Consider the following 19,426-nt stretch of genomic DNA (forward strand, 5'->3'; position numbering starts at 1 on the left):
CTTGTGGCTTTGCCAGGCCACTAATATATACATATATATTAGGTTAGTTGTAACTTCCCAACAGCATACTCTAAACAAAAACAAACAAACTTCCATTTCTTATGAAATATATAATTCATGCTGATCAAAATATCAAATTTGGATAATATTTGGTGAAAGCTAAAATAATGCAGATCTCCATATAATAGATTGGGGGCATGAACCCCCAAACACCTTTGTATTTTAGTTGCTGTTCATCTTGCTTACCTTTCGACCAGACAAAATTAAGCTTAATATAAAAAATATATATACAATCAGGTTAACAGACATAATCCTCTTGCTCTAGGAAGCATTTTTCTAGTTTTACAAAAACATTTCTGAACAGTGAAAAATAAAAATAATCGTTAAAACAAACAAAAATCTATATTACCAACACAGCTCAAAAACACACACACACACCTTATTTTTTTTTTTTTACATAGGCATCACCACTTATCAAGGCCAAGAGGCCACTCGAGGATAAGGGTTGAAAAAGGGTACAGTAGAAATTGGACAATATAGTAACTATTAGTAATGGAGATTCGGTAAATTTGTTAACTTATATGGAACAGCTCATCAAAAGCTTGTTTACGTTAGACTTGAAGACAACTATATTGAAGTCAGCTGGAAAGCAGAAAAGCGGAAGACAATTCCATAGGCGTGCAGTTCTAAGAAAGAAGCTTTGCTCATGGAATCTACGCTTAGGTTTAGGTACAGATAAAGAGTGGGGGAAACTAGTGATAGTGTTTTCTGCTAGACGGGTGTTTCTTGTGAACGTTTGGCGAGGGGGGACCATAGAATGGAGCTCAGCCGAGCACCTGCCATGAAAATAACGATAAAGCAGAGACAAACTCGCAACATCTCTCCTGTGAAAAAAGGTTGCAGAGAAGAGAAAAGGACATCCCCAACAAGGCTACGAAGTCTATTTTGAACTCTATCAAGGCAGGATAAGTCCTTTCTAGCAGCTCCTGCCCAGATGTGGCAACAGTACTCCATCCTTGGACGTACCTGGCTCTTATGTAGATAGAGAATTGCATCAGTAGTGAGATATCTACTGGATCGATAGAAGGATCCCACCATTTTTCCAGCGGCCTTGTCAGCGGATTTAATGTAAGTGTTCCATTTAAGATCAGGCGTAAAGGTCAAGCCCAGAAGCTTGTCAAAACATGAGGCCTCCCCAAGACGAGAGCCATTCATTTCAATTGATGCCAGATGGGGATCAGAGCGTTGATGATGTAAAGATAAAAGCTTGGTTTTAGATACATTAAAAGTAACAAGCCACCTCTTTCTCCATTGTATCACTTGCTCAAGATCAGAGGAGAGAGAATCAGAGAGAACTTAGTCGTTTACGGTCTTAGATGTGCTAGCATAGATGTCTACGAATGATGTAAGGCTGTGATTTGGAAGATCATTAATATAGATCAGGAAGAGAGTTGGGCCCAGGATGGACCCCTGAGAGACTCCAGCATTAATACTAAGAGCTTCTGATTTCTGCCCATCAACCACTACACTTATGAACCTATCAGAGAGAAATGATTTAATAATTGAGAAGGCATTTCCAGCTATACCGTAGTTGGAGATCTTGAAGTAAACCTTTATGCCATACTCTATCAAAGGGCTTTGATATGTCAAGAGCAATTACCCTAGAAAGGTAGCTTCCGTCGAGAGATTCGCTAATCCTATGAGATATAACTGTAAGCACATCTGCTGTAGATCTAGCAGAACGGAAACCATATTGTGTGTCACTAAGAAGGTTATTTTTGCTAAGATTGTTGATTACTTCTCTATTTAACACAGATTCCAGCAACTTACTCATGATGCACAGGAGACTTATTGGCCTGTACTGTGAGGGAGATGAACGATCACCTGAATTCTTAAATATAGGGCATACTGATGAGATTTTCCAGGGTGACGGGAAGCAATTCCTTTTAAGACAACGTTTAAACAGTTTTGTAAGGATGGGCGCACGTTCTGGTTGAAGTCTTTTGAGTCCTATAATTGAAATACCGTCAGGGCCAGTTGCTTTACTGGAATCAAGGTTTTTGATTAGCTTGGCAACATCATGTACAGATATATGTATATCACATAGCATGTTTTCTGATGCAGGAGGAAATATTGGAGGTTGGCAGCATTGGTCGCAAAGGTTAGAATTAGCTGCAAAGTTCTTGGCAAAGAGTTTGGCTTTCTCTGATGCTGACGAAATTACCCCAGGTCCATTTATGAAAGTTGGGATAGAGCACACGCTTCTGTTCAGGGTTCTGTTTGCTATTTGCCAAAACTGGTGGGAACCAAGCCACTGCTCAGCTACTTTGGACTTGTCGGACTGAGCATACAACTCTCTTGCGTTCTTTATTACTTTTTTACAATGGTTACTGGCAGTTCTGAAAGCGGCTTTAGTCTCAGTAGATCTATTACGTTGGAAGCGATGGAAAAAGTGATTTCTATGCACAATGGCAGCAACACATTCCGGAGAGAACCACGTACGAAACGGTCTATACCTACAATTAACCATTCTGTCAGGTCTGATACTATAGAGGACACATCCTTTTTAAACATGGAATGCAGAGGTAGATGTGATATAAATGTACGGAAGCTATCCCAGTCAGCCATAGAGTATAGAGGTATTTCATTTTTATCTTAACTGATACAACTCAATGGTCGGAAGATCCAAGTGGAGACAGAACAGAAGCTGAACACAGTTCAGGGCAAGTTGTGAAAAAAAAGGTCTAGGAGACTTGCATACTGGCCGTCAGTATCGGGAACAAGGGGGGGGGGTGTTCATGAACAATCTGAGTGAGGTCAAAAGCAATGGAGAAATCATGACAGAACCTCTCCTCATCATCGGTCTTGTTTGAGTGAGTTAACCATTCCACACTGTGAACATTGAGGTCTCCAGACATGAATATTAGCTGAAGGATAAGCAGATAGGGCGTGGTCAATTTTCTTAAATCTTGAAAGTGCATTTTTTCAATACTCTTTTCAAGATTTAAAATCTTAAGTTATATATTCATGTATAATATATGGCATGATCACGCTGACACACTGGTTGACTCCATCAGATCACCAAAGTTAAACAATGTCAAATGGGTGACCATTTGGAAATACCAGATGTTGCACATGAGAGAACGATAAGGCCTTACTGCAAAATCTGTAACTCTGAAGTTGCCTTTAGCAAATACTTCAGTACAACCTGCTTAAAACCACATGCAATGATAACAGAACAATTGACCCCTGGATGTAAGTTCTGTTCTATAGTAATGATGAAATCAAAACATTCTACTTAAAATTAAGTCAACTTTGCATAACAGACGAATCATCTTATATATACTGCTAATGTATATGCTATGTCAGTCACAAGCTTAACTAATTTATATAACAGATAAAGTACAAAGTAAAATTCAGTTCCAAATAGCACCCTGCTGGAGATACCAGGCTCAATCCTCAGTGTGGGTGATATTAATACAATTGCAAATTGCTTATGATTTTACCCAGTCTACCTGACAGAACAGGAGCATGCTAACCACATGGATTAAATAAAGGGCTCCATACAGATTCCTAAATTCGACAAGATACACCTGAATAAGTCAGAGGTTACATTGGCCGAAATATTATTAGAATAACATTCAAGATGAAAATGGTAATCCAGATAATGCAAATTTGTTTATTGTTATTAAAAAAAAAAAATAAATAAATAAACATAAGACAGGTGACCTGTGTGTGCTAATCCAGCTTGTTCCACAGAAACACTTTCACTTAGGATGTTGGCAACCTTCATGCAATTCCTCCTGTAAATATCCACTGTCTTTCTAAAAAGAATTCTGATTTGAAAGATATCAGGAAAACCAATGTCAACAATAGACTCATTGGATTCATAAGATATGAAGAAATGAATAGTATTGTTTCGGATTCAGACAGATACCAAATTACCTATTTAATAGATGAGTATTCAATCTGTGAATATCACTGAAATATTTTAAACTTGTTACAAAACCTTTCGCCATAAACCCAGGTTCGTCTCAACATCTCAGGTTCGGTGTATCTATCACTAAGCTCTCCCTCTTAGATAGGGTCCAAAAAAAAGGTCTTGCACTATCAGTTAACCTCTGTCCCATTGCCGCAATGTCACATCCCTGTGCCAGTTTTACAAGTATTTTAATTAAATGTGCTCTGATTAACTCCTAGCACTTGTGCTCCCTCAACATACATACTTCCGACTAACCTGACAAGCAGCAAAATCTTACCCCTTCACTGTTGAGGTTCCCAGATGCAGAAAAGCTTTATCTTCCCTCCGACTGCTAGACTTTGGAATTCCCTCACCATTTCCTGCTTCTGACTGTACTAACCCACTGAAGTTTAAATGTAATGTGAACAAACTTCTCAGTGGTCAACTCCCCACAGTTCCCTGTTAGACATTATTCCAAATAAGCCCTTTACATTCCCAGTGACAATATGCCTTGTCGGGAGTGAAAAAAAATCATTTTATTTAAAGTTTATTAAAAGCATAGAACTGTCACAAGGAAATAAAGAAGAGAGATTAAACACTTTAACACACGAGTTATTGTATGCGACAGAATACTAGATGCCTATGCCATGCACCCACCCCTACTCTTAATAGGGTGTGACCACTTTTCTCATCTACTTTGCTTGCATGATTTTGTCACGTATGCCTTACTGATGTAACTCGTTGATCCAAGCTGCCACTCTTTCACTATTCAAACTTACAGCTTTGGCTAAATAACAGCAAGATAGACCAATGAATAAAGTCTCTTACAGAGATGCAGGGAAAACATCCCACAAAATGAAATTAATGACAGATATCAATTCAACCCATGACCACCATAATCTATCAAGGATGTGATGTCTGTAAGTAAATCTAAATTAGTGAGAGTCCAGAACATCTGTTATAAAGAGAAAAATGGGTGCTTCTTTGTTATTAGAACGAAATAAGTAAAATGAATGGTACCTACTTAACTGTCATATCGCAATACTGAACATATCCAAAAATTGCGAAAAACGATAAAGGTAGAAAATTAATTATTAATGAAAACAGTTTTTGAAGACAATTAGCAAAAATTGAGTTTTGATAAATTGGTCTAAGTTTTTTTTTTTTTCAAGTTTTCAGAAAATTATGTCCCTTGTTACAATTCAAACTGTTCAGTTTACTTGTTTTTGCAAAACTCAATTTTAGCTATTTTTCGTTGAAAACTTTATTACTAATTAATTTTCTACCCTATCATTTTTTGTAATTTTTGGATATGTTCATTGCTGCAACATGACAATTGGTTTTACTTGAAATTCAATATTTCAATTTTCGAATCTCACTCTAATAACACAGCAGCACAGAAAAATGACAGAATAATGATATGATGGATGTGTAATGCGAGTCTTAAAAACAGACTTAGATCTGATGACTTCAGAGGTAGATTAAATCAGGACAGTACAAAGAAATGTATACAGAAAAGGAAACTTTGATAGTATGGCCACATTAAAAAAATAGATGAGAGTTCTTGGGTTAGTAAATGTAGAATAGTTGAAGCAGCATGGTCAGTTAGATGAGGATCAAGGAAAATAGAGGAAGTGATAAGACTGGACTTGGGAGAAAGATGGTTAAATAAAGACCTGGGCAGAGATGGGTTTGTTTGGAAGACAATTTCTAAAAGTCATTCAGTACAAAATGGTCATTAAATTGAATATGAAGAAAAAAAACACACCTTTCTCTCGTTGCAATGTTTCAGGTTGTACACTCTCAAAAGATGCTAAAATCTGCATACACAAAAAAGTCTCAAGAATTACATTCGAATCCAAGATGTTCTTTTTCTTGCTTTTTTTAAATAATTTTTTTTAAAAAAAAAAGAGCAATCTCTTTTCAGAAAATTTTAAATGACATGTTAGAGACCCTATGTTAGCAGCAACTAAGTTAACTAGTAAGGATTTTGATAAGGGTCACACTAAATGATAGACAAAACAGAGTGGAACGATAATGTCAGGTTTTCGAGCTGAGAGAAACAAAAATTTTCAAATCAGTCTCCTTGTGGAAGCTATGTGAATGAGACACTGCCAATAACAGAAAACTTGTAATCTAAAGTGGATGTTACTTTAATGTCTTTGTTCACATGGGTCACCCATTTGAATATATTAGAAGGTTAAGTACATAATTAGTTATTGGAACATTAGTCTATCTACAGAATGGATTCTCGCTGAATAAAACTTAAAACTCTCAGTGAAGTCTCCTTATGTTACTTTTTTTCACGAAAAGAAACTTATTTCTGAAATGGCGGCAATAGGCAACTATAAAAAACAAATAGATATAAAGACCCTGCACGTATGTAGAGATTTTATTTTGCTATTGAAAGTAACAATGCAAGACATTTCACAATGTATGTTAGAACAGGTAGATCAACTAGTATATATTTTAGTTGAGGATCAACTAAGGCTAACAAGTGCACAAATGCTTCAAGAATAACACTAACAGGAGGCGGGAAAGGCGAAAGGTCAGCATAGGTAAAGCTGACCTGGGGGGGGGGGTGAAATTAGCTGAACTGTGGGAATCTATTACCTAGCAAATATATGGCTCTGAAAGAGAGGGTAGTAGTAACAAAGGAAGTCCAGGAAAGCATACAGTGCTTTTAGATGTGTAAACAAAAATGGGCTGACAATATATAATTAAACAGTGAATTAACAATGTTTATAGATTACCATGCATCACAACTGAATTAAAATGCATTGTAGTGGGTTTGCAAATGAGTTCTTATGCAGGACCGTGACAAATATAGCAACAATGTGAACAGGAAAGACGAATGTGATGAAAGGAATTACTGAAGCAGTAGAAACAAATTCCATGTGAATTTTAGAAGATTCTGGGAACAAGGGAATACCATAAAAAAAATCTATAGAGTTATGCTCCAAGTAGGAACCAGATCTATCTGGGCAGAGAACTTAAAAGGAAATAAGAATGTTGGAATGATTTTCATAGGCTGATGCCGATTGTCGATTTCACATATAGTCAACACATTTTAGTTTGGACTGAAGTCAAACCTTAAATATTTCAGGAGTCTGAATTTTAAAGAAAACCAATTGAACTGTCTGGTCAACCTAAAGTTTTTTCCTTTTTTTTTTTTTTTTTGTATTTTAATTGCTACTTACCTCCAACCACAACCAGCTTATACTCAGTCATCAGGCTCCTATGACTGCTAACGCTGCTGAAGTGTAATTTCCACAGGGAAAAACCTGTTAATAAAATAGAGAAGGATATTATAAATATTGTAACACCATATAATAAGGTTTAAAGTCTTGATCAGTTTTAATGAAAGCATAACTGATATTTGGATTATTCTGACTACTTGTTTTTTTTTGGGGGGGGGGGGGTTCATCTTATTTGGCAGTTATATTCATAACATTATGGCCTGTGTAAGAATGACCTTTAAGTGCATCTTTTCAAACTCGGAAACCTTTAAAAGATTCTCAAATTCAACTAGAGGGTTCCCCAATTCCAAAAGATGCAACTGATAAGATTAAAGATTACAACAGCTGTAACAAGTTTCACTGTATAAAGATCAATGTATAGTTATTTGTGTAATATACATCATTACAGAAGATCATGACAGCTTCAATTTTGATGCTTCGGTAGTCTCCTCTGTGGTCTTGCCAGGCCACTAATATATATATATAAAATATACCCCCCCCCCAAAAAAAAAATGTCCCAAATTAAATAATTTTAAAGGTTATGGAGAAACAAAAAAGTAAATATCAAGCGACACAAACCCTGCTGCTTGAAGCGAATTAAAAAGAAATATAAAATATATAAAAAGTCAATTTTTTTTTTTTTTTTTTTTAAAATACTTTCGGTCATCAAAAATAATAATTTAAAATTTTCTTATATAAATCATGATGTAATTTTATACTTTTATATGAATATTAGTGCAAACACTATAAAAGCATAATTCACCTGTCGTGAATGTAACAATCATTTACTTTGTACTCTCCGGTCACATATTTTGCTAGTATATATGACGAACAAGCATATACTATTCCTCCATCCTTCAAAGAAGTCAATACCCGGAAGGATGGTCTGATGAAAACATAACAGATACTCTACTACCTAATATTAGTCTGAAATAGACTAGCAAGCATTGAAAGAGTAATGGTATAGTTTCAGTTTCAGACAGATACCAAATCTACTTTGGTGATAGATTGTGCATCTATGTTCTTTTATATTCATCAAGTTTACCTGTAGTTTAACTTTTTTAAAGCCTGGAAGTGCACCCGCTAGTTACACCTGTGCTTACAGTTCAGTGGGAGTGTCTAAATGCACCTGTAATTAGGAAGACTTGTATTTCAATAAAGAGCGTTACCATCAACAGAAGTCAAACGATCAACAGGATGGGTCATCCACTGAATGATTATGAACATGGACGTCCACGATTTAACAAGTGGAATCTATTTAGGGTGGAGGAGTTTAAAATAACTTTAAAATTAATCCCCCCACACTATAATAAAGACGAATGTATTTGTGCGTGTATATATATATATATATATATATATATATATATATATACACACACACACATACACACACACAAGCACTCCACCCTGTGTTGCCTGATCATAAAATATGCTTAAATATAATATAGAATCTGCATAAATTATTATAGAGCAAATTCTCTTTATTATTATTATTATTATTATTATATTGTACTCAATATATAGTAATAATTTCAAAAAATACACACATATATAACTTGGGTACTATCAGCTAGAATCGAAACCTAAACATTCATCTCTCCAGTGGTATTCATTACCATATGATCTAATAACAGATGGATATCAAAGTTTTAAAAATTTTGAGTGTAACATATAAATGTATATTTGCACATGCATAGAGGCAAACTAAGTTGACTTATACATGCTAAGTTCAAATTTTTCAATTTTGACCCCTTATTAGCTATTTTTACTGGCTTAAAACTAAATCGAATTTGTTCCACAGGTCCGAATACCGTATATATCAAGTTTCAAGCCTGCAGATAAAAAATTGACAGTAGTTTGGTAGAGAACACACCGTATACAGAAGTCTCTCTCTCTCTCACACACACACACAAAAATTATACTTTTTTTTTTGTTTCATTTTACTTTAGTTAAAGTTCTCAGAAATCAAGAAGCCCCTTCCTAGTAACTAACACTTGATCTCTATACGGGATACATAGATATTTCATTAAGTTCTCCTTTACATCTCAAACACTGAGTTAGTAAAGAAGTTGAGTATAATTTTGCTCTTCCCAATTGACTATTTAAGTATGTTATAGTATATCTTTCTTGTGGCCACTTGGTCTTACCGGATTCCAAGACAAGAATTCATCTAGTCTAATGGAGTATCTAGCTTAGTGCTGCTACTTGAGGTAACATCACTGAGATGATGCACCATTTCTCGAAAACCAGTGTGGGTTAGCCATAATGAGGGGATCTTATTTGGGCTGTGAATACTTTGCGATTTTGAATATTTAGTCAAGGTTTATTTATAGTGAAAGTATCTTCATGCAAGGTTGTCTTGAAAAATCCTTGTACAGAGAAACCATAGACACTCTAGGATAGTGTTTAGTAGGCATTCTAGTTTCATTGTGTCATGCAAAAGTTAAATATTTAAAAACTGCTAAACTAAACCATCTCAAGTGTTTAAAGAAAGGAGAAAAATACCAACTGAGTTAACCCACCTCGGTCTGAAATGAATTTGGAAAGAAATCATTCACTATTTACATTATGAAATGTTTCTTTTCCTTTATTCTATATAGATACATGTATTTTTTTTCTGTTTGCAAACTTTCCAGTTTGAGATGGGTTTTTTTTCTTTTAGATCCATTAAATGCTCCCAATGCAAAGTATGGGTTCAGAAGAAGTGTAATGGTCTTGCTGGGAGGATGGTAGTCAATTTGCATCATGCATACTGTAGATACCTGGATGTTGCCCATCCTCTCTATTGCCAAACAATGACACATGCGGATGTAGATGGCACTCCTACACCTTAAGATGTCTATGAATTATATACCTAGAGGATTGCATCTAAAGTTTGGTACTTCCTGGAGTGGTAGAATCAATTTTTTCTGCAACCTTAGCAATAAACTGGATACACATCTTCCATTTGAGATTTGAAGTGAATTCAGTCTTAAGAGCTTATCACAGTTTGGTCTGATTTATCACACATCAATGGATCATTTAATATTGAATGAAGTTTTCTGATAGACTCATGTAGAGGAGATAACTATTTTATTTAAATAGTTTGTTTAATATTTTATTTAAAATGTTGCTCAGATTTGGATTGGGCTTTTACATTAATTGTATTTTCTTTGGCTTTGTTCGCGATTGTGACAATCCATTCATATGTTTAACTGTGCAAGATTCTTAACATATTGGAGCCTCTCTACTTTCTAACAAATGTTCATGAATAATATGTGTATGTCCTATACAGTCTCATCAATAGTTGGCTAAATTCCATGTAAATTGTTCCTTTAACATCCATTAAACCATTTTTCTTTGATGATCCTGTTTATAGAACAATGTATGGAATCTTTGTATCAGAAGGAACCATGTTCAGTGATTCTTAGTTTGATCATAAAATCTCAATTTCACAAAATTAATACAAACATAATTTACTTGTTGCCTCAGTCAAAAGTGATGCAGCTCACAATCAGACTTCTGCTTCAGTCTTCAACTTTCTTCTAAGTCACTAGATTTCAGGCATTACATAATCTGTTTTCTTTTTAACCAATGAGAATACAGATAATTGGTAGGCTCACTTTTTTTCTTAGTGAGATGGATTTGCTTATTGCAGCAAAGTAAGTTTTGTTTCTTCTAGTTTTCTTGTTTGTAACCTATGCTTTTAACACTTCCTTAATTTTCAAATTACATGTTAAAAACCTAACCCTTTTATGGCAGGGACAAGGTTGGTTGGAGAGCCACTTCTAGTGCTCAAACCATGTTCAGGATCATCACATCCACCACAGCTCATCATAGCATTTCATTTAATCTTGAGATCCATCGTCAGACAGTGTCCAAAGCATCTCTCAGGTCAGCGTTTTGTGAGGATGTGTGCAATAGTTTACACGTCGGCGCCACAGGGTCACCGAGTGTCCTGTATATAGCTCTATCGGTGCAGGTTGTCCCATGTTTTTGCGACCTTTATTCAGGTCCAGTTGAGTGTTACCCACTTTTTCCAGGAGAGTTCAAAGCTCAAACTCGATTCAGAATCATCGCATCCACCATCTAAGAGCTTATCAAAATGTCGTTTAAACTAGAAAAGAGGATTACAGGTTACCTACTGTAACAATGGAGAAAAAAAATGAAGAGTTACCAGCTTTGAAGTGTGTGTTCTGTTTTGTACACTGGCCATTTGGTTTTCAGTAGAAAAAAAAAAGAAAACATGAGACTAGTTAGATTGTTTATAGGTGGTATTCATTTGCATATGAAGAGAACAGTTACTTTATGGACGAATTGAGTTGTTGAATTTTTGACATCTGAGAAAGAACACTAGAGTTGAGAATTGGCTGTGTTTATTGTAGTGTTAAAGAGGTTTGGTATGGTTGTTTTATGGCACACCAACCCTGTTCAGATTATTTAATGCCAAATGCAGTAATTTTACAAAAAGTTTTATGCTTCAAGTTCTTTATATCTTCAAATATTTATTCATGAGGTTTGGTTATGTTGATTTGTAGAAGTAAATGCTTTTGTTTTTGACTTTGCAAAACATGATTGAGTTTTGGAAAAGGAAAGACAAAAAAGAAATAACATCAATATTTGGTGCATTTTAGGTCAAGAAACCAGTATCTGCAGACAGCCTGATCTGTTATCAGATGCGTTAAGTATTACCATTCTGGGCCAAAGTGAACTTTAGAGCAATGGTAACTAAGAGGCAACTCCACAGTCCCTAAAGAAGCCCTCACCACTGGAAATCTTTTAAGATTATATGCAGGTCGTGTTGAAGAGTAGTTTCATCAACTTCCTTACAGGATTATATAAAACAAGACACTTCTTAAATGAGAGAATTATTCATTTCGACCGAGGCAATAGAGGGATCCGCATATTGAGGCGTGAAAGTCATCAGTTCTATAACCAATTACAAGTGGGATCATTTTGAAGGTCACCTTCACTTTCCGCCTCGAAAAGTTCACATCTTATCACCGCTAATCCTAACCTACTAGAGGTCAGGACATTATCACCTTTTCAGTTAATTTCAATCTTACATAATTCTTACATTTCTGTGTTAAAAAATGCTAGCTGCAAAATTATGGATATAAGGAAACTAGAAAAATATCAAATTACCTCCATCCACCTCGAAGAGAAGTTTTGTATCCTATCCGAAAATTAAAATCAAAATGTAATGCTACTAAACCTTGTGTCTTGAATCCTTATATTCTAATTTTGATCCAAATTCATTACATGATTCTTGAAAATATCCAAAGCTTAAGGCTTAACAAGAAATTGAAATTCAGAAATTTTTTTGCTTAATTGATGTCTAAAGATTATGGATTTAGTTTTATACAAATCTGGAATATCTGAAGTTTCAAATAGAAGGTTGTCCCCCCCCCCCGAATATTTATTATTGATGTCCAACACATATTGCGTTAAAATTTTACAAAAAATCAGAGATTGGTTCCACCCGTTTTGCATAAATTAAATTAAAATAAATATAGCCTACATTTGCTAAGCAGTTGTGTTTCCACATTCATAATGCTCGGTTAATTAGTTTAGGAGGGAATCCTATACATATTTTTTTACGAGGGGGGGAGTCAACTCATGATCAACGACTGAAGGCCACTCAGAAATAAGAGTTAATGGGTGTTCGGTAGTCATTGGAACAACAATGGCATACAAATATATAAACATTTCTAAGACTGCATTTTCCCAATTAAATCGAAAAATAAAAGCTATTGGTTCTATCAGACAATACTTCTAAAGGTGCCAGGATTTAGTTCCATGATAAGGATGAGAATTATGGCCATTCATAGTTATTTCAAAAAGAGTTTCTTGATAACAGCTATTATTTGAAGGATTCCCCCCCTCTTCCCAATATATATCTCCATTTATATAGAGTAAAATATATATCTCTAAAGTTATGTTACGTGTATAGGATTTACTCCTAAACTGCAACATGGACATTTCTTTTTTGTAAACTTTACTATTTAATACACATACACACACATATATATAATATATATATATATATATTATATTATATATATATATTTGTAGTCATCGACATACAGTCCTGTTTCATTGTATCACAACTAATCAGTGCTGCTAGACTAGCACCTCTCTCAAGCTGAGGATCGAACCTGGAACAGTCGTGTTGACTGTCGGCAGTTCTACCGCTTGACCACGGGAGCGATGCCCGCAACTAATCTGTCCAAATGTCTAAACAAACCAAGAGCTCTGCATGTTTCAGGCAAATTAAGTAGCGAGTGAGATTATTTACGACAGTGCTCTACCCAAAGAGGGGGGGGGCTTTTTAAAATACATACATACATATACATATATCTATATATATATATATGTGTGTGTGTGTGTATATGTCTCTATATATATATGTCTCTCTCTCTCTATATATATATATATATTATATATATGTGTGTGTGTATATGTCTCTCTCTCTCTCTCATATATATATATATATAAAATTCACTCCTAAACTAATAAAAAGTTTATTATTAATTAGGGAATATATATGCTAGGTAACATTAATAGACATTTTTTTGTTGTTGTTGTTAACCCCTCCCCAAAATGCCAAAGTTAACTTTTAAAATAAACTAAATACAGATGATTTAGAGAAAAGAATGGCTGTACATCAAGTTTTTAGTAATAGAATAATATTTTAACCGGACTAGTGCGTGCATTTGAACGGCAATAATACCTACATATGAAGGGAGAGCTCGTGAACCTATGAATTATGGGAAATGTATTCTAGGCAGCATGGTGAGTAATTTGGACATTTTTTCATCTAAAAATATCATTTAGGAGGTGTGACCTTCCCCCCCCCCCACCCTCTCCATCCCCCAAAACCGCACCCTACCTACAAGTTAAAATAAATGACATGATTTCCTACAATGGGACAGTTTATTATTATTGCAAGGCATCGTTTATCTTGTTACTCAGATTCTTGCTGTATTCTCAAAATTTGGCTTAGTTACGTAAGCAGACAAAAATAAATTAGGTTTGTCACTTACGGGATGGACAGAGTATACTTGTGTCTTTCATATATCGTTAAATATAAAAATGGGTAGCTCAAAATGCCTTACATATTGTTTATAGTCGTCCTGGAATGAGCATTCTGTAAGTGAGCTTGTCTAAATGCAGTGTATCCTTTATATGTTCGTACAGATGGATAAAGAAAAAGAAAATATATATTATACATATATATATATATATATATATATATATATATATAAAGGCACTGTGTGGGAGTTCGCTCCTCATGGACTCCAAAACAATTGGATTTTTTGTTTTTTTTAATCTTACACAAATGTACTTTCTTTATGTGCCTGGGAGTGTTCTTGGATAGATTCTGTATCAGAATACATCCATGTATCAAAAATTTATATTAAAAAAAAATCCATTAAAAGAAGGAACAGTCGGCGCGTGATGAAAATTAACACGTTTACACACAAGCAAAAGGGTCCAGCGTATAAAATAGTAGGTTCTTTGATAAAATAGAAGCCCGTTCAAAATTAATGTTATTGATTAGAGTACAATTGAAACATGATACTAAACTTTGACATTTTAAACTTTAATTCAAGTCATATATAAATAATTCCATAAAATAAGCGGTAGGTTCTCTACAGGGTAATGGAGACTAAGTAACTGCAGCTTTTTAGGTAAGTTTCTGAGCAGACAATCAATTTGATTGACAAATGGGCAATTTCACAGATTTTGATAAAAGAAGTATCGGAGGATGGAACATTCGTTGACTCTCATTCAATCCTGAGTAACGTCGGATCTCCCTACTAGTAAGCAATAAAAATAGCATTATGTTTAAATTTTTGTTTTCTTTGTGGAGTATGAAACAGTTTAAGGTTTGCAGAAAAAAAATTTTTTTAAATACAATAAATCAATAAAATAGTATGCCCACCTTACTAACCCTGCTGCCTAGACTACATATTCCATACTTCATAATGGTTTGATAATTTAGGATTTTACCAAGTGCAATAATATTATTGATGTGTGCAATTACTCTTTAAAAACGTATTAATATAACTTAAAATTTGATGTGGAGCAATTTTTTTCATTAAATTTTTTGTATCCGGTGTGAGGTTGGTAAAGTTAAAAAAAAAAAAAAGAATAAATAAAAATAATGTCCCACGTCATTCAATGGATTATCTAGAATATATCTTTCAAAATCAATCTTCTCTGCTCAGCCTATTCTTCTCTCTGGATATAAATCTAGACAACTCGTTTCTATAGATTCCTTCAGGAATGTGTTGGCATGAGGGAATTAATTCATTGATTAAAAATCGGTTACTTACCTTTAGTTAGTACATGATCGGTCTAGAACTTTCCCCACACACACACACTAGGAAATCTGTTTTAGTTTAGGATAAAGAATGAATTTTCTTTTTTTTTTCTAAATTTTAGATATTATTCATCTGAGGCAATGCCAATCGGAAAAAATATCAACTTTGTGGGTATTTGTTTAATTGTTTTTAGTTTTAGCCAGACATATAAACATACTGAGACAACTATCTATATACTATAGATGATCAAATACACTTAACTCAATACTCTGCTGAAGTTTCACAGCATCACCAATGATCAGAAGTGCATCTGACTGGCATTAACAAAAAGAGTCAATTCATGCCACTTTGATATACTTCTGATGACAGGATGCCATGAAACTGCAGTAAAGTGTTAATTTATTCTAATTTATTATTGATATCGCTTTATCAGATAGGATATTGAGCTCTTCGTCCAAAATCTGCCATCTTAATTTGGTTTTGTTCCGATTGAGTTTGGTTGGTTGGTTCGTTATTTTACGGCATGTCAACCCTTTTCAGGTTATTTAATGCCGAATCTAAAGATTTAAGAAATTTTTTTTAATAGAATATATTTGTGTTTTCAAGTCGGTTTCTATTTAACCCATAGTTGAGACCCTAATAGGTACTACCACACAGGGTCAGAGTGGACCTGGGAGCAATGGCAATTAAAGGGTCGCTCCACACTCCCAAAAGCCCGCAAGCTGAGGCCTCATCACTGGATATAGTTTAAGGTCATATCCAGGACCGAGTTTGGTTTATGTTATTGTTACATACAAATAGTATGAAAAACATACTTACGGCAAGTAAGCTACATAAAAACTTGTGTTTTTGTCCAAGAGACTTCAACGGCAATGAGTAAGATTCTACAAATGCCTTTTTTTATAAGTGAAAGATGTTTATCTTAATCTAATAAAGTGTTTAGTGTTTTTGCAAAGGGATTGGAACGTTACTCATCGCAGTTCAGTCTGATGACATCTCATATCTAAACACCAGTTCCTGTATAGCTTTCTTACAATAAGTATATTTTGATACTAATGCCTAGAAAGAAATATGTTATTCACTTTGAAGCATTTATGGGTGTGAAATATTGAAGTAATTGAAAAATTAGAAGCTGTTACAATTCCAAATGTTTATATATATATATATATATATATATATATATATATATATATATATATATAATAAAATAGTCGTAAAGTTTTGTTGGCTTACAAATTCTTCTTAGAATTGTGGAGATAGAACCCCCACCCATGACCATATGTACTGATAAGGGGTATAGGGTTTAGGACAGGAGTGTATAGAGATCCTTATTGATTCTGTCTAGCTGTAGTCAACCAAAAAGAAATTGGGCATGATTACTTAAATCCGAAAAAATCTGAAGAGTAATTGCATTGTGTTTTATGGTATTTAACCATCTTTAGAAAAGATGGCGTAAATATCCTAAAACACAATGCAACTATTTTGGGGATTTAAGTAATCTTACCCAAATTTTTTTTTCTTTTCTTTTTAAAATTGATGAGTTTTTACTCTTCCGATTAGTCGGGATGGAAAATATTCAAAAACCGACATTATTATATGATTGTTTTTGTGCTATGAAACAGGTGCTGTTAAGAATTGAACATTTTGACACGTTGAAAGAAATAAACCGTAAGATGAACCGCATCTTGGAATATGGATATTTTGTCATTTATTTGTATATGCTCTGTTATATTTAACATACGTTGAGCTTCATAAACAAACGAATTGGAATAAATAAAGGGTGAAATTCAATAAGCATTAGGTATAAATCTGAAGACTTTTTACTGTGTTTATACAACAGTGTTCAATAATAAATAGAGCTATTTGTATTTAATAGAAGTTTTATTCATAAAATCATAGCATAACTACACATCCAGGTTTATGATAGCTATATCATAAACTATTTCTTAAGACTAAAAATGTGGCTGTCTTGGGTTTTCATTTTTAAGATGTTTTTATTTTTCAAAATAAATCTCACAAATGCTTATTTTGGGCCTGAGGAAATAAAGCTTATCAAAACTATGATTGAAAACTTTTCTGGATAAGTAGCCATGCTAGGTTATCCAAACTATATCAATAAAAACAAAAACAACTTTTAATCTAAAATCCTTTGTTTGAAAACTCCTTTCCTTGTAAAGTCAATTATTCTCTTGTAATCACTGCATTAGTTTGCTTATAGGAATTTATGCAGGTCCTAATATTATTGTAAGAATAATTGATTGTTTACAATGAAAAACTGTTTCGGGGATTTAAAAACAGAAAAGTATCCTATATCGTGACACTCCAACAGTGTTAATCCAACACAACCTCTTTAAAAAAAAACGAATATATCTAGTTTTTGCCCTAGATTAATTTTTTGCTAACCTATCTATATATATAAAAGGCAAAATGTGTGTGATCATTTTATGTATGTCTCGCAAAGGCTTTTTTTGCCGGCATTTTCAACGGGCTTACTATGTCTTAGAACTTTTTATATACCGTCTAAATAATAACATCTACGATTTGCGAATGCACGTCGCGTCTAGATTTATTTACATTGACTTTTATAAGATTCGCGCTATTTCGCTCTGTCGCCTGTTTGTTTGGCTTTTTAGTATAAATACAGTGAAACTAAATTCAAACGGTTCGTGGTCTCGGCTTTCGTGCCGAAACGTCCAGAAAGCAATCAGCTTTTGATCAATGTGGAGTCTCTCCTTATATCAGACAATTGCTATTCGATTTGGACAATCCTCTTTAAATGGGGAGCTGCTCCCCCCCCATCATCTTGGGGAAGCGAAAACTAAAAATACTGCCACGTCATCGTAACACTCCCACGATGAACTCATTTAGCGTCTACCTGTCAATCAAACCTCTTTCACTCGCTTTATAAGCCTTAACTTAACACGCTAATCAATTACTCTCACTTGTGCCTGATACGGTTAAGTGGTTGGTTTTTGTTTCCACCTCCACGTCAAGGCTTCCGGGTTCAATCCCGCCTCCCAACCAAAACTATTTTTTTTCTATTACACCTTTAAACATCCGGGCAACGTTTTTTTTCTTTTAATTTAAACAGGGTTATTACTTTGCTTATTGTTTAGTTTACCCCCCCCCCACACACACACAGCGTTGTTATCTTAAGATTGCAGGTTCGACCCGACAGGTTTTTATGCCATTTTTTTCCGGTTTTTTTTTTTTTTTTTTTTTTTTTTTTCCGATTTTTTAACATCGTCTTTTTTTTTTTTTTTTAATGATATTTAAACAGGGTTATTACTTACTCTCTCCCATACACACACCTACAAACACCCGGGCAACGCTAGGTACCCCCCGCTAGTTTATATTATAAAAAAAAGTCTTCCTTACACATGCTGTTAGTCTTTACCCAAGAAAAGTGTTATTTACGAAACTATTTCTATTTCATAAAGTTCGGATGAATTCATAATACTACTTATCACCTCCATGATTGTTTGTATATATAAGATTTGCTGGCGTTTTTTAGCGATATTAACAACTTTGAAACAATGTGATTTTTAAATTTTTTTCCGCTATCTTAGCATTTTTTTTTTTTTTAAAGAGCTACAAGCTTTTTGTTATTCACACACACACATGAATGAATTGCCCTTATTTATGCGACTTATTTTTATTATTAAATATTATTTACGTACATAAAATTTATATATATATATATATATATATATATATATATTTATATTTATTAGGCACGGCCAAAATGGAAGGAGGGAGTAAGTATTTTTTTTTGACAGAATCTCTTTAAAAATCTACCAAAAATCAAGTAATTATCCAATCAATATGAAATTTTTACTGATTAAGTGAAGAATGAACTTTATAATGGCGTATATTTTTTTTTTCCATAATTGAGATATATATATATATATATAGCC

General features: G+C 34.1%; 1 protein-coding gene across 6 annotated transcripts in view; it reads right to left on the reverse strand.

The window, feature by feature from the left end:
* The window catches only part of LOC145239760 (GTPase KRas-like), a 195,053-nt gene that overhangs the window by 157,640 nt on the left and 17,987 nt on the right, over nucleotides 1-19,426 (reverse strand). For 2 of the 6 annotated variants that reach the window (XM_080103190.1, XM_080103187.1), the window contains exon 2: nucleotides 7,162-7,245. In XM_080103190.1, coding sequence (XP_079959316.1) covers nucleotides 7,162-7,192 — 31 coding nt within the window. In that variant the 5' untranslated portion in view covers nucleotides 7,193-7,245. Of the gene's footprint in view, nucleotides 1-7,161; nucleotides 7,246-7,963; nucleotides 8,142-8,245; nucleotides 8,397-16,328; nucleotides 16,348-19,426 lie in introns of those variants that run through there. The other 4 variants (XM_080103189.1, XM_080103188.1, XM_080103186.1 and 1 more) reach the window with 4 other exon arrangements.

The sequence above is a fragment of the Euprymna scolopes genome, chromosome 19 (assembly GCF_053919585.1).
Source record: "Euprymna scolopes isolate OS-2025 chromosome 19, ASM5391958v1, whole genome shotgun sequence".
Taxonomy (NCBI): Eukaryota; Metazoa; Mollusca; class Cephalopoda; order Sepiida; family Sepiolidae; genus Euprymna; species Euprymna scolopes.